Here is a 13,345-nt window from a genome sequence, read left to right as displayed (position 1 = left end):
AGGACATTAATATCTGCAGACAAAATACTCACAATCAATTAATATTTATTTTTTTAAATAACTTTTTTGTCATATGGCTTGAGTATATCAGTACGGTACTAGTTAGCACTGCCGCAGTACTGTCGCCCATGGTGAATTTTCTATTGGAACAGTACTGTGCTAGTAGCGATATCCAGTTCTGGCCCGACACTGACAGCCCAGTACAAAATAGTGGCATTGGCAAAAAAAACCAAGAGGGCTTTCATGTTGGCAACCATGAGGGATCCATGAGGGAAGCCCATGTTGGGCCCCTATGGATTAGCGTCTCGTTTCCATAAGAAGCCACGTCTGGATCGCCCTCATGGATACCACAAGGCATGCAGACAATCCATGTGGATATGACGGGGGCCCCTCCATTTTTCCACACGGGTCTCTTTATTTCTATACTTATTTTCTTATGATTTTTCCAGAATCGCGAAAAATTATAAAATATTTATTCTAGGATAATCATTGAAGATTGAAAGTGAATTTCCTATGTTTTCGTAAGCGGGGATTACGAGGTATCGCAAAGGATTGCATAGTATTGTAAAGGAATGCATGATATTGCAAATAATCGAAGGTATCGTAAAGAATTACAAAGGATTGCATGATATTACATAGAATTGCATGAAATTGCAAAGGATTGCACTACATTGCAAAGGATTGCAAAGGATTTTATAGTGTTTCTAAGGAATGCATGGTAAAGCAAAGGATTTTTTGGAATTGCATTACATTGCATAAGATTGCATGGTGTTGCACAGGATTGCATGTTATTACAAAGGATTGCATGATATTGCTAATATTTACATGGGATTGCAAATGATTGCATGCTATTGCAAAGAATTGCATGGGGTTTTATTGGATTGGAATGTATTGTAAAAGATTAAATGGTGATGCAAGGGATTACAAAGGATTGCATGATATTGCTAAGGTTTGCATGATATTGCAGAGGGTTCCATTCGATTGCATTGCATTGTCTAAAATGGCATTGCAAATTATAGTATGAGATTGCAAAGGATTTCATGGTATTGCATGTGATGGGAATGACATCACATAATACTGTAACGAAAGAGTAAATACTAGAAAGCAGATGTATTTATACCCTTAAAGTTTTATATTAAGAACATGTTTCATATAGAAAAAGATAAGGTGAAATAAAGGTGATGATGGTATTTACCATGGGCTCGTCCGTATTCTTCTGGAACTGAACTAGCCTGACACGGGTGACATTTTCGAGGTCTAGGTCACCGTTTTGCCCTTCGAGGTCATCACTGCCGTTCAGGTACGGTAGAAGAGGAGGTGGAGTGACCCTCGTTGCTTCTTCTCCATACACGTCGTGGCCAGCCACGTCATGCGCTTGAAGTAGCGCCTGTAACAAAATAAGGCCAAAAATAAGTTGAGACACAAATACAAGTATCTAGTATTTTCACTGGTATAAAACAGAGATTAGCCCTACATTATATGCGAATATATCAATATAAATACGCTGAATAATCGATAGTAGGAAGGGGTCATTTTTCACGATTCAATGATCCGTATCGCTGTTTCCTACGCGCCAGTGACTTTCCAAAATATCAGCTTTTAGCAGACTATTGCCATTCATTGAATTTTTATGCTTTCAAGTGTACAGCATTCTATTTTTATTAATAAAAATAAATGATTTTAGCTCTTCTGATCTCTATAAAGCAGGGATTAAATTCTACTTTTCCGTCCCTAGGAAGTAAAAAGTGGAATAATTACATTTATTAGATGATAGGTTGATCGCGTTGACACATTGTTTGACAGAGTGGATCAATTCGAAACGATACCTTAGCATAAAATATCAATAAATTACCATTATTTGACATTAATTACAGAAAATTACTTAAAATTACTGAAAATATTCAAAAAATTGGATATTTTCTATATGCCAAATTTCAATAAATTTCCAAAATTTTTTTAAATTGTTGTTGATTCATAAATTCGCGATAAGTTTTTAAAATGTACGAGTGTTAAGAATTCTAGTAATTTCTAAATTCACCATTAATTCTGTTATTTTTTTTAAATTTCTAAATTCATATTGAAATTAAAATCAAGTTTCAGAAATTCATCCTAAGCAAAAATGATGTCTGTGTTACCAACAAATTATAAAAAATATCAAATGCAACAGGTGAAAAGGTCTTTTCACTTTTCATTACATAGGAAATAAAAAGTAACGCCAGAGGTGAATAATGAAAATTATCAAACAATCAGTTGATCGCTGTGATATTGTAGATTGCTTGACAAAATGAACTAACTAAAAGCTATAAGTTATTACAAATTACCGATGAATTATCATAGTTTACACATAATTTACCGTAAATTACGAAAACTTACCGAACATTTTCAAAAATGTTGGATATTTTAAATACACTGAATTGCCATAAATTTCAAAAAAAGTTATATTTCAAAATTTTTGAAATTCCAAAAAATTTAAGAATTTCCTAGCGAGCTAAAATCGTCCGTGTTTTAAAAAATCGTCTGCAATGAAGAATTTGTTGTAAAAACTGTTGTATGAATCAAGTGAAAAGTACATTTCATTATCTAGGGAGTAAAAAGTGCCGTCAGAGATAAAGTTATAGATAAGAGATAAGTTATACAGAGATAAGTTATAAGATAAGTTATAAACGTACCATAAATTTCCGTACTTTCAAAAATGTTTCGAAGTTCATATTAAAATAAAACTGAAGTTACGAAAATTTATCTACGAAAAAATCATATTTTTTTTATAAATGTGCTGATGTTGTAGATATACAACTACAAGTAGCCGCGAGTGTTTGAGGTGACAACAGTGACCTTTGGATGCATTTTTAGAGCTACCATCTGCCACTCCACATGTTTTTAGTCGGCTGCTTAAATAATTATCATTATTATTATTATTATTATTATTATTATTATTATTATTACAAAGAATTAAAATGTTGACAAAGGCTTAAGATAGTTACTACCCAACATGTCGAAGGTATTTTTTGTTTTATAGTTGGATTTCATTTCATTATTTGGCACGGGGCTGTCCCGGTACATATCGTTAGTCACGGACGCATTTTTATAACGCAATCAAGTGATCGAATGAAAGCAGTGTGCCCCGGCATATTGGACAAAGCCTTGCTTCTTTTTACCTTATCATTGCCGGACTGAATTGCAGTCAAGTACACGATGGGAGGACCTACAGCTTAAGGTGGGTTTCGAACCACCAGAACCTCGGTAAAGGTACATAGAAAAATTTCCAGAGGTGTCGGCTCAGGGATCGAACCTCGGACCTCTGTGGTAAAGTCCTAGCGTGTAACCAACTGATTAATCGTTTAACTAACTAGCGTCTAACTAGTAAGCGTCTAACTGATTGAGTGTCTAATCAACTTATTATTATTATTATTTTGTTTTTATTAAACTTTTACTCGGGTAAACCCGGTTTTACAACATAGCCACGGACTAAGTCAAGTGACTGATGAGATTAGAATGTTATAAGTTATTTTAAATAATTTAATACGATGGTTGAAATCTCCTGCGATAATGTTGTAGGCATACAATTACGAGCGGTCACGAGCGTTGGAGGTGACAACAGTCACCTCTGGATGCTTTCTTAGACCTACCATCTGCCACTCCACGGGTTTTTAGTCGCTCGCTTCCTGATAATCAAGAAAGTTTCATACAATGTGACAGGTGTTTAATAAAAACGCTTTCTGAGCTGCAGCCAATACCCTACTGACTCCTAAATGTTCAAGATGTTCAGTGCATCTTGAGTGCACATTGCCTGTAGCCGAAATCATAATGGGATGAATAGATGCATGATTCACATTCCTCAATATGGTCTTTACTTCATGCCTTAACTCTTCCACCATTTTTTTCTCGCATCACAATGTCAGGTCGATTGGCCCGGATGTAATGATCCGTTTGGATAGTAACATCCGAATATAAGATGTAATCTTCGCTTTCTAAAACGGGCATTGGAATGTATCTATAGAAGGGCATCCATTCTTTTAACAGTCCTGGGTTTAGGGCAAGTTGCTGATGTATAATGCCCGCTACATCATTATGTCTGTGCGTATATTCTCTCTGAGCCATTACGCGACAGCCATCAATAATGTGCTCGATGGATTCGTTAGTATCTCCACATAATCGGCACCGGTCAACTACGTCTTAATGTAACACGTGTTTGCGATAATTCCTGGTGCTGAAAACCTTGTCCTGTATTGAAATGACGAATCCTTTCGCCTCTGGATACAGAACACCCTTTTTCAGCCAAATATTAGATGCCTCACTATCCACTTCATTTTAATCTAACGTGTTGGGGTGCTCGCCATGGATGGCTTTTTGCCTCCATTGTATTTCTAATTCCTCTATGGTTTCTGCCCTGATATTCAAGGCTTGACAGATGGTACTGTAAAGCGCAACATTGCGTTTGCTGTTAAAATAGTCTCGCAACTGTATAACTTGTGACTCACACTGTTTTTTGACATCTACAATGCCCCTACCCCCTAAATGTCGTGGTAGAACTACCCTTTCAATCGCTGAATTTCTGTGGTGCATTCGGTGCTTCGTCATTTCTACGCGAATAATTCTGTTTACCTTTTCAAGGTCGGTGTTAGACCATTTTATAAGCCCGAAGGAGTACGTGAGGACAGGGATGGCATATGTGTTGATCGCCCTGATTTTTCTTATCGAGCTGAGAAGACTCTTCATAATTAATCTGAGTCTCGTAGTAAAGGCAGTCGTTAGGCTTGTCTTAACTATCGTATGTTGAATACCCTTAGATTCAAGAGTACCCAGATACTTATATGATTCGCCTGCAGCCATTGCCTCGATGTCATTTTCGAACTCTTTCTCTAACTCTGCGGTCCCTAATTCCCCTCTGATTGAATGCACTGTTCTACATTTATCTAGTCCGAACTCCATGTGGATATCATTGGAAAACTTCTTTGTGACATCGATCACTTACTGCAGTTTCTGGCTTGAACTAGCGTACATCTTCAGATCATCCATGTAAAGAAGATGGGTCACTTGATGACCATCCTCATTATCATGAATTCTGAAACCATGCCACATGCTGTTTAGTGTTAGTTTAATGGATTCAACGCTAAACAGAACCATAGTGCGCTGAAGGAGACTCCTTGAAATATACCCGTCGTAAAGCGTATTGATCCAGTTATCCTTGGTTGTCCATGATCAAAATACTTGATTCTTGTACCCCAGAGCCTCATCGCATGGCTTAGAAAGTCAATAATGCGTAGGCAGATTTTGTAAAGTTTTAAGACTTCAAGCAAATAGTCATGCGGCACGGAAGGAAACGCTTCCTCGTAGTGAATGTATGCCATGTGTAAATTCCTTTGATGCTTATGAGCTTGAGTCATGGCAACAGCGTCTATAGTGACTAGAGTTTTACAGCCTCGTAAGTTTTTACAACATCCTTTTTGTTCTTCTGTAAGAATGTCATTCTCGTCGCAATGAGAATATACCTTATCTGCAATGATAGCTGTAAGACATTTATAAATTTTTGGAAGACAGGCTATCGGTCGAAAGTCAGATGGATTTTGAGCGTCTGGTTTTTTTGGTATCATATACGTATGACCTTGGAACATAAAACCTGGCATCAGATCTGGGTGTTCAATGGTCTTCTGAAAACACCTTGCCAACGCAAGATGCACACTCGTCAGGTACTTGTACCAGAAGTTGTGCACCATGTCTGAACCTGAAGCTTTTCAATTACTTGCCCTTTTCAAGACCGCTGAAACATCCAAAGCTGTAATGTTTGTCAGATGCATTTCAGGGCTATTGCTTGCTCTTGCTTCCACCAGTTTGAACAACGCAGTGTCCAAATTGCATCTGTTCATTTTTCCCCAAACACACCATCAGTAGTTAGTCATATCTTCCAATTGAGGGACATCGGTGCCTTGGTGGTTATTTGGCTTTACTCTCAGTTTACGATAGAACCTTCTTTAATCTCTCTCAAAGTTTTGATATTGTTGCCTGCGTGCATTACTTTTCTTGCACCGATGCAGTCTGGCTAAAATTTCATCCATTATTGCTGGTGAGACTGTCTCGATGTGCCGAGGGTGGATGATTTTAGTAACATGGTTCATCAGCTTTCTGGTTCTATTTCCTTTTTTATATTGAGTTAATCGACCCAATTTGCACCTTACTTTGCTGACATTCATATCCAACCTGATCTTCCATGGTGGATCTCGATCCCGTGATGGGACAAAAACTGCATTTGCAGGCCTAGTTTTCCGGCCCAACGTTCTAACGGTTGCCACAGCTGCACAGTATACAAGAGTTTGCACCTCTAACGCAGTTTGTGCTGCGTTCACATACGTGGGCAAAATCTTGCTCTCGAGATGCGCTATTAGTGCACGCAGATCATTTGTGAGGTTCATTTTGGGCAATAAAAAAACATTTCTGTGTTAAAATGTTGTCACAGGCTTATACTGCCCAACATGTCGAAGGCATTTTTTTGGTTAGAATTGGATTTTTTATTTGATCATTTTGCATGGGGCTGTCCCGGTATATATCATCAGTCACGGACGCATTTTTATAATGCAATCAAGTGATCTGATGACAGAAGTTTGCCCAGACATATTGGACACAGCCTGGTTTTTACCCCATCATTGACGGACTGGGTTGCAGTCAAGTACACGATGGGGTGGACCTACAGCTTAAGGTGGTTTCCGAACCACCAGAATTTCGGTAAATGTACATAGAAAAATTTCCAGAGGTTTCGATTAAACTTCGTAAAATTGTAGTTCTCAGTGTCTCGATCAAAAGTGTTATGGGGCAAAAAGTCCGAAAATGGACAGTTTTCGAGTTATAAAGGGTTAAACAACCAACCCTTTTAACAATCATTACCAAATATCTCGCAAAATGCAGCTCTGCGAAAAAAATTTTCTCTATGAAAGTTATTGGACTGTAACGGGGAAATGCAAAGAAAGTCATAGCCTCAAGACACAGGTCATTTTTCAAGGTCATTCAATGTGAACTTGTCATTTATTGCTAATATTCAGCTATTAAAGACAAGATATAAAGAGAAAATCAATATAGAACCCAGAAAGGCAAGAAATGAGAATGACTTGGTCAACAGCCAGCCAATGAAGGCAAGTAATGAGTGCGATTTAGTCATTATCTAGCCCATGAAGGTAAGATTTGTCCAGGATATTGTCAATATCTAGCCAATGAAAGCATGAAATGAGATTGATTTAGGCAATATCCGGCCAATGAAGGCAAGTCATGAGTGCGATTTAGTCATTATCTAGCCAATGAAGGCTAGAGATGAGCGAGATTTATTCATTATCTAGCCAGTGAAGGCAAGATTTTTCCAGGATGTTGTCAATATCTAGCCAATGAAGGCTTGAAATGAGCTTGACTTAGACAATATCCGGCCGATGAAGGCAAGACATGACCGAGATTTAGTTATTATCTAGCCAATGAAAGCAAGAGATGACCAGGATTCTTGCCTTTATGGGTTCTATAATGATTTCCTCTTTATATCTTGTCTTTATTGGTTTTCGTGATATTTGGTAGTGTTTCTTAAAAGGGTTGGATGTTTAACCCTCTATAACTTGAAGACTGTCCATCTTCGGACTTTGTGCCCCATAACACTTTTGATCGAGACATTGAGAACTACAATTTTACGAAGTTTTGATTAAAATCGACCGAAAGCCATTTCATGTACATTTGCTGCGGGGTCCTTTCAGAATCTGACAGTATGTAATCACAGGATTAAAAGAAGGATCGGTTGATAAATGTCAACTTGATGTAAAAGGTGAAACGAGATGTTGCAGATCATGGTAAATAGGCGACTTGATACTCGCACCTTTGTGAAGCTCTACGCGCAATTGAATGCAAGATTTATGCCAACATAATTTACTATTTCAGACCATGAACACTAACGAAAAGTACCTCATTCCTCACGACATTAGAATCTTGGTTCGCATTATTCTCGAGATAGATTTAAACATTTTTGAGTTGGCGTCGATTGACGAGTTTTTCCGTGAAAAATCTAGCATAAAGGACCACACTTTTAGAATTTTAGTCAAAGTTCATAATGACTATAATGTATAATGCATAATATTGCGCCATATAGTCGACGGATGAGTACTCGCATACTCCGATCCTTTTGATGCGAGAGTCGTAACTGTATTTCGCCTTTCCCCCTGAAAACTTCGTGGGCCAGCAGTTGTAAGAAGAACGAGAACGGGGGACTGAATACGAGAGTTTGATGTATTTGCCAATACAATTATCAAACTTAAAATTGCTACATGTATTTTAATAGAAAATTATAGCTATATTATTAAAATTTTATCCTTCTCGAAATTTTTTTGATAGATTCGGCTAGATGCCTCATATTAAACATTCAAGCAAGAGAATCGACATTTCTAGAAAACCAAAACAATGGCATATTTTTTATTAGACTATTGGGATTACAAATCACTTGCCAATTAATGTTAGTATCATCTTTTGGGTAAGTAAGTGTTTGCATTAATTTTATGGGATGTTTCATCATTAGTTAAAGATTCAAGCAAGTAAGTTGAAATGTGAAAAAGCTAAAACAACGATAGATATTTTTATTTAATTACTGTGGTGACACATCAATTCAAATAAGTTAAGCAAGCGTCCCCTACCAGGAAGTTTTTACATTTATTTTAAGGGTTGTTTTAACATCCTTTAAAAATTTAAAAACTACCTTCAACATAAATTCAACGACTTTTCCTACTCTAATAAAAAAAATCTATCGTTTTTATTATCAGGAAATCTCTATTTCCTTAGTTGAATCTTTCAAGAATGTTAAAAAAGACCTCGAAAATAAATTAAATCAATTCTTCTGGTAGGGAAGCCTTTCATGCACTTATTTTATAGCCTTTTTCGAGCATAAATAGTTTTGTTAAGAAAATCTTTCGTGGTTTTGATTATTAAACCGTTCCATTTCCTTACTCGAATCTTTAAGGAATTTTAATAACAATACCTTAAGTAAATTAACATACTTGTCCTAATAGGGTGGCTGCCTGCACTTATTTTCAAGTGTTTAAAAATATATATATTTTTTTTTGGGTTTTCGTTTTTAAAAAATCTCGACTTTCTTAGTTGAATTTTTAAGGGATATTTAAAACAACCAGTACAATTAATTAAAAATTTTTTTCTGGCAGGGATGCCTCCTTCACTTATCTTAAAGTGATTGCTCTCCCCTCCCAATAACTTGGTCAAAAATTGTCCTGTGGCTTTTGTTTTTTGGAAATGTTTATTTCCTTAATTGAATTTTTAATGGATATTGAAACATCATCTAAATTAAAATAAAATACTTTTCATATTAGGGTACGCTCCAAGCGCTTATTTTCAAGTGTTTGCAACACTAAGAAGGTAAATGAATTTTTGTTTTGTTTTTTCAATTCTTAAAAACTTCGATTTTCTTAGCTCGATCTTTAAGGGATGATAAAATAACACTCAAAATAAATTAAAATATTTGTTCTTGTAGTCGACGCTTCCTGAATTTATTTTGAAGTAATTTCTCACCCCACTAGCCTAAAAAAAAATTTCCTGTTCTTTTAGTTTTTTGTAAATGTAGATTTCCATCCTAGAATCTTGAAGGGATGATGAAACTACTCTTGAGAAAATTTAAAACACTTTCTCTGCAACAAGATGTTCCTCAAATTTATTCAAAAATCATCCGACTTCAACCGTTTATTCAATCAATATTTCAATCAATATTTTTTTAAACAACCCTTAAAATACATAGAAATCCTTTCCTTGGTCACATACTCTTCCTGGACCTATTTGAAACTTATGTTACACCCCAAAAATGTAATCAAAACATCTCCAGTGACTTTAGATTCTTGGCTGTTTGTTTTTGAACACGTTGGTTTGCTTGCTTGGCTCTTTAAGGGATGGTGAAACAATACAGGAAATCAATTAAAACCCTTTTATTTATAGAGGGCACCCCAAAAACTGAGTTGAAAAAGATTTTCCACCTTAGGTCATTATTAAAAACTCTTCCGTAGTTTTAGTTTTTTGGAAATGTCGATTTCCTTGCATAAACTTCAAGAGACATTAAAACAACCCTTAAAATAAATTAAGACCCTCTTTTGTTAGAGAATGCTTCTTGTACTTATTTGAAACTGATTTTCTATCTTAAAAGTTACATAAGAAATCTCCGGCTTTTTTCGTTTTTTAGAAATGTTAATTACATTACCTAATCTTTAAGGGACATTGAAACAACCCTTTAAATAAATTATAAGACTTTTCCTGATACATGACTCTTTATGCATAACGAAAAAACCCTTGAAGTAAATTAAAATGCTTTTCTGGGTAGAGGACGTTACCTGACCTTATTTTTAAGTAATTTCCTACCCCAGTTGTATGATGAAAAAATCTTCAGTGCTTTTGGTTTATTGGAAATGTCGATTTACTTGCCTAATATTTAAGAGATGTTCAAGAACCATTAAAATGGATTTAATCACTTTCCCTTCTAGACTAAGTTTCTCACATTGAATGCAAATTGACTTCCAGCTCCACTTATATAATTTTAAAAACTCCCGTAATTTTTATTGCTAGGAAATATAAGTTTCGTCGATTAAATATTCAGGGGATGGTAACACAACCGGCAAGCAAATCCAAATTTCGTTTCTGCGAGTCTTGCCTACGAAATGTGAGATATCTAGCAAAATCTAAGAAAAAGTTTTTGAGAAGGATAACATTTCAATAACTGATGAATTTTTTAAATTAAAATACATGTAGAAATAAAAGTTTGGCAATTGTTTGAGCAAAAACGGATCTTTTTCTAATAATTGTTTTAAATTATTGATCTGCACGTTCGAAATTATCAAAAAAATTATAATTGAACATTTTGACTAATAGCCATTTTCTGTAAATTTTCGTGCAATCAACCTTATATTTCAAGTTTAATTTGCTTCAGCCGTAATTGAAAAAATAATTTATAAAAATGTTAAATGCCAAATGCCAAGATTTCTTGACACTACGCTTCATTTGCCTAATACTTTTCTTTTCTTTCGCACATTTTCCGGAAACGAACTCTGAATTATCCGAGTATTTACGATTGTTATGGCGACAGGTTCATTAAATCAGATTCGAGAGGGGTAACTCGATTTACGGATTTGCCTAGTTCTGAATATACGGCCCGACATTCGAGGCAACGAGGTATAAGTGGTCTGTTAGGGCTATAACTGAAAACTAAATATTAACTGTCCTAAGTCATTTGGAGAGCAAACTTTGCTAAAAGCTCCTATATTCCAAACATCTGTCTTATATTTGCTGAACAAATTCGAGTCCGATTCCAAATTCTGATTTACTTCGGATTCAAATCTGTAGAGCACGTTTACTGAGAAAACATTTAAGCTGTTAAGCACTCAACGTCATAAGTTAATTGAAAACTATCCCGAGTCGAAATTTAGACCCTACTTTGAAGTTGCAGCTCCTTATTAGAACCTGATTTGACGCTATATAAACTTATAGCCCCTGCTTTAAACCTTTAACTCCTAGATGATAAAACATTAGAGTCTACTTTGAGGCTGTAACATTTCTCTGAAGCTACTTTGAATCTTTAGACCCTACACTTTTATAACACAAGACCCTACTTTGACGCTGTTTAACCTCCCCTTCAATAAGAACCCTTCATTGAATCTTTTGAGCCTACAATTTTCGAACTTCATAAACATAAAGTAAAAAGTATTGTTTACTTAGGTTACTTGAACTCATTGGTCATCTTAGTCACTGAATGCATACTCAATTAACAAAAATATTTCATTGAAATTTATGTTATTACACGCTAACGTATTTATATTTCGGTATATATTTGTATTATATTGCAGAGATCAAAGCTCAAAATGCTCTTAAAACCGTGTAAATAGAGTGATTTTCCACGAAAATAGAGGAATAAATTCATTTAAGTAGAAACCACCCTATTATGAGCCTATAATGCCGTTTGGAAAGTAATCAATAGATAGCACTTTACCGAAAGGTGTCAGCTACTGCAAGATTATTAATTATAAACGCCAAAAACACTGATAAATCGCTAGTTCCACAAATGGCTCCTGATTAACGCACAATTTATTCTCTAACCGTACTGTAGACATATATTTATATACAAAACTCTGACACCAAAAAACCTTGAAAATTTCACGCCATAAGAAATTACCAATTACAACCCAAAACATATGACTCTAACGCCAATCGTATGTTTTCATCTAAAACAACAAAATCCGTGAAATTTCAATGAACTGCAATTACGCCGCGAAATTCTATACTTGTAAATCATCCTGCACTAAAAATCATAAAAAATCTAAACACTAAGCATAAATAAAGAAGTGAAATAAGCACAACAAAATTTACCACCCGAAAAATCAAAGAGTAAAACAAGGCTGGCATTCGATAAATTTGTAAATGAAGAAAACAGAACAGAAGAATGTTCGGAAAGTGAAAATCATTATTATCAAACAATATTCACTATAGAGGGCCCTATTGTTTCGTAATATACTGATTTTGAATAACATATCGTACATCACTCGTAGGGTTACATCCGTATAAAGGTGCCTATCCCCTACCTAAGATGTACTAAACTGTAAATAAGGTAATTGTAGGTGACATATCAATCTCAATAAGAAACGCTTCAAATTCCTAGTCTTTCAAATAAAAATATATAGCAATAGCAACAAAATAAGCGAATTTTCAAACAAAGAGATCAATTCTTAATTAAAATGATAACTATTATACTTAAAAAATTAGTTCTTAAGAAAGTAGTTCAAAATTTAACAATGTGGTTCAAAAATCAACCAAGCAGTTTCATTTTTAACAAAAACAAAATTTGAATAAATTAAATGAAAAATTATCTCACCGGTTAAAAATTAACTTTTTTACATTTTTTCTTGACTGAATTTTTGGTTTGGCATAAAAATTCCACTTTTATTTAAAATTTGTCTTTTGGCGTAATAATTCATCTTTTTTGGTAGAAACTTCATGTTTTTTCGAGATGCAACTGCTGCATTGAGAATTAATCTGTTTTGCTTGAAAATCGAACTATCAAACTGAAATTCAGTTTTCTTGGAAACACTCTTACTTTCGGTTTAAAAATGTAACTGTTATTTAGAAAATTATTTTTTTTGGCTTAAAAATTAAATAGTTTCTTAATTTTTTTTCTTTCTCGACTAAAAAATAAAAAATATAGATATAGATGCTACTGTTTGTTTGAAAATGAATCTGTTTCGGAAATTCGTTTGCAATGATAGTTAAAAACTAATTCTTAACAAAAACAAAAAAAAACGAATTTTCAACAAAATAGTTGCATTTCAACAAAAGAGATAAATTTGCAAAT

The 13,345-nt window shown here is 34.8% G+C and overlaps 1 protein-coding gene across 3 annotated transcripts in view; it reads right to left on the bottom strand.

Moving 5' to 3' along the window:
• The window catches only part of LOC117172191 (peripheral plasma membrane protein CASK), a 638,537-nt gene that overhangs the window by 77,207 nt on the left and 547,985 nt on the right, over window positions 1-13,345 (bottom strand). For all 3 annotated transcript variants that reach the window (XM_033360031.1, XM_033360028.1, XM_033360030.1), the window contains one exon: window positions 1,196-1,387. In XM_033360031.1, coding sequence (XP_033215922.1) covers window positions 1,196-1,387 — 192 coding nt within the window. The remainder of the gene's footprint in view (window positions 1-1,195; window positions 1,388-13,345) is intronic.

Source organism: Belonocnema kinseyi, chromosome 4, assembly GCF_010883055.1.
Source record: "Belonocnema kinseyi isolate 2016_QV_RU_SX_M_011 chromosome 4, B_treatae_v1, whole genome shotgun sequence".
In the NCBI taxonomy this organism is placed as follows: Eukaryota; Metazoa; Arthropoda; class Insecta; order Hymenoptera; family Cynipidae; genus Belonocnema; species Belonocnema kinseyi.
This window is presented reverse-complemented; position numbering and strand designations above follow the sequence as displayed.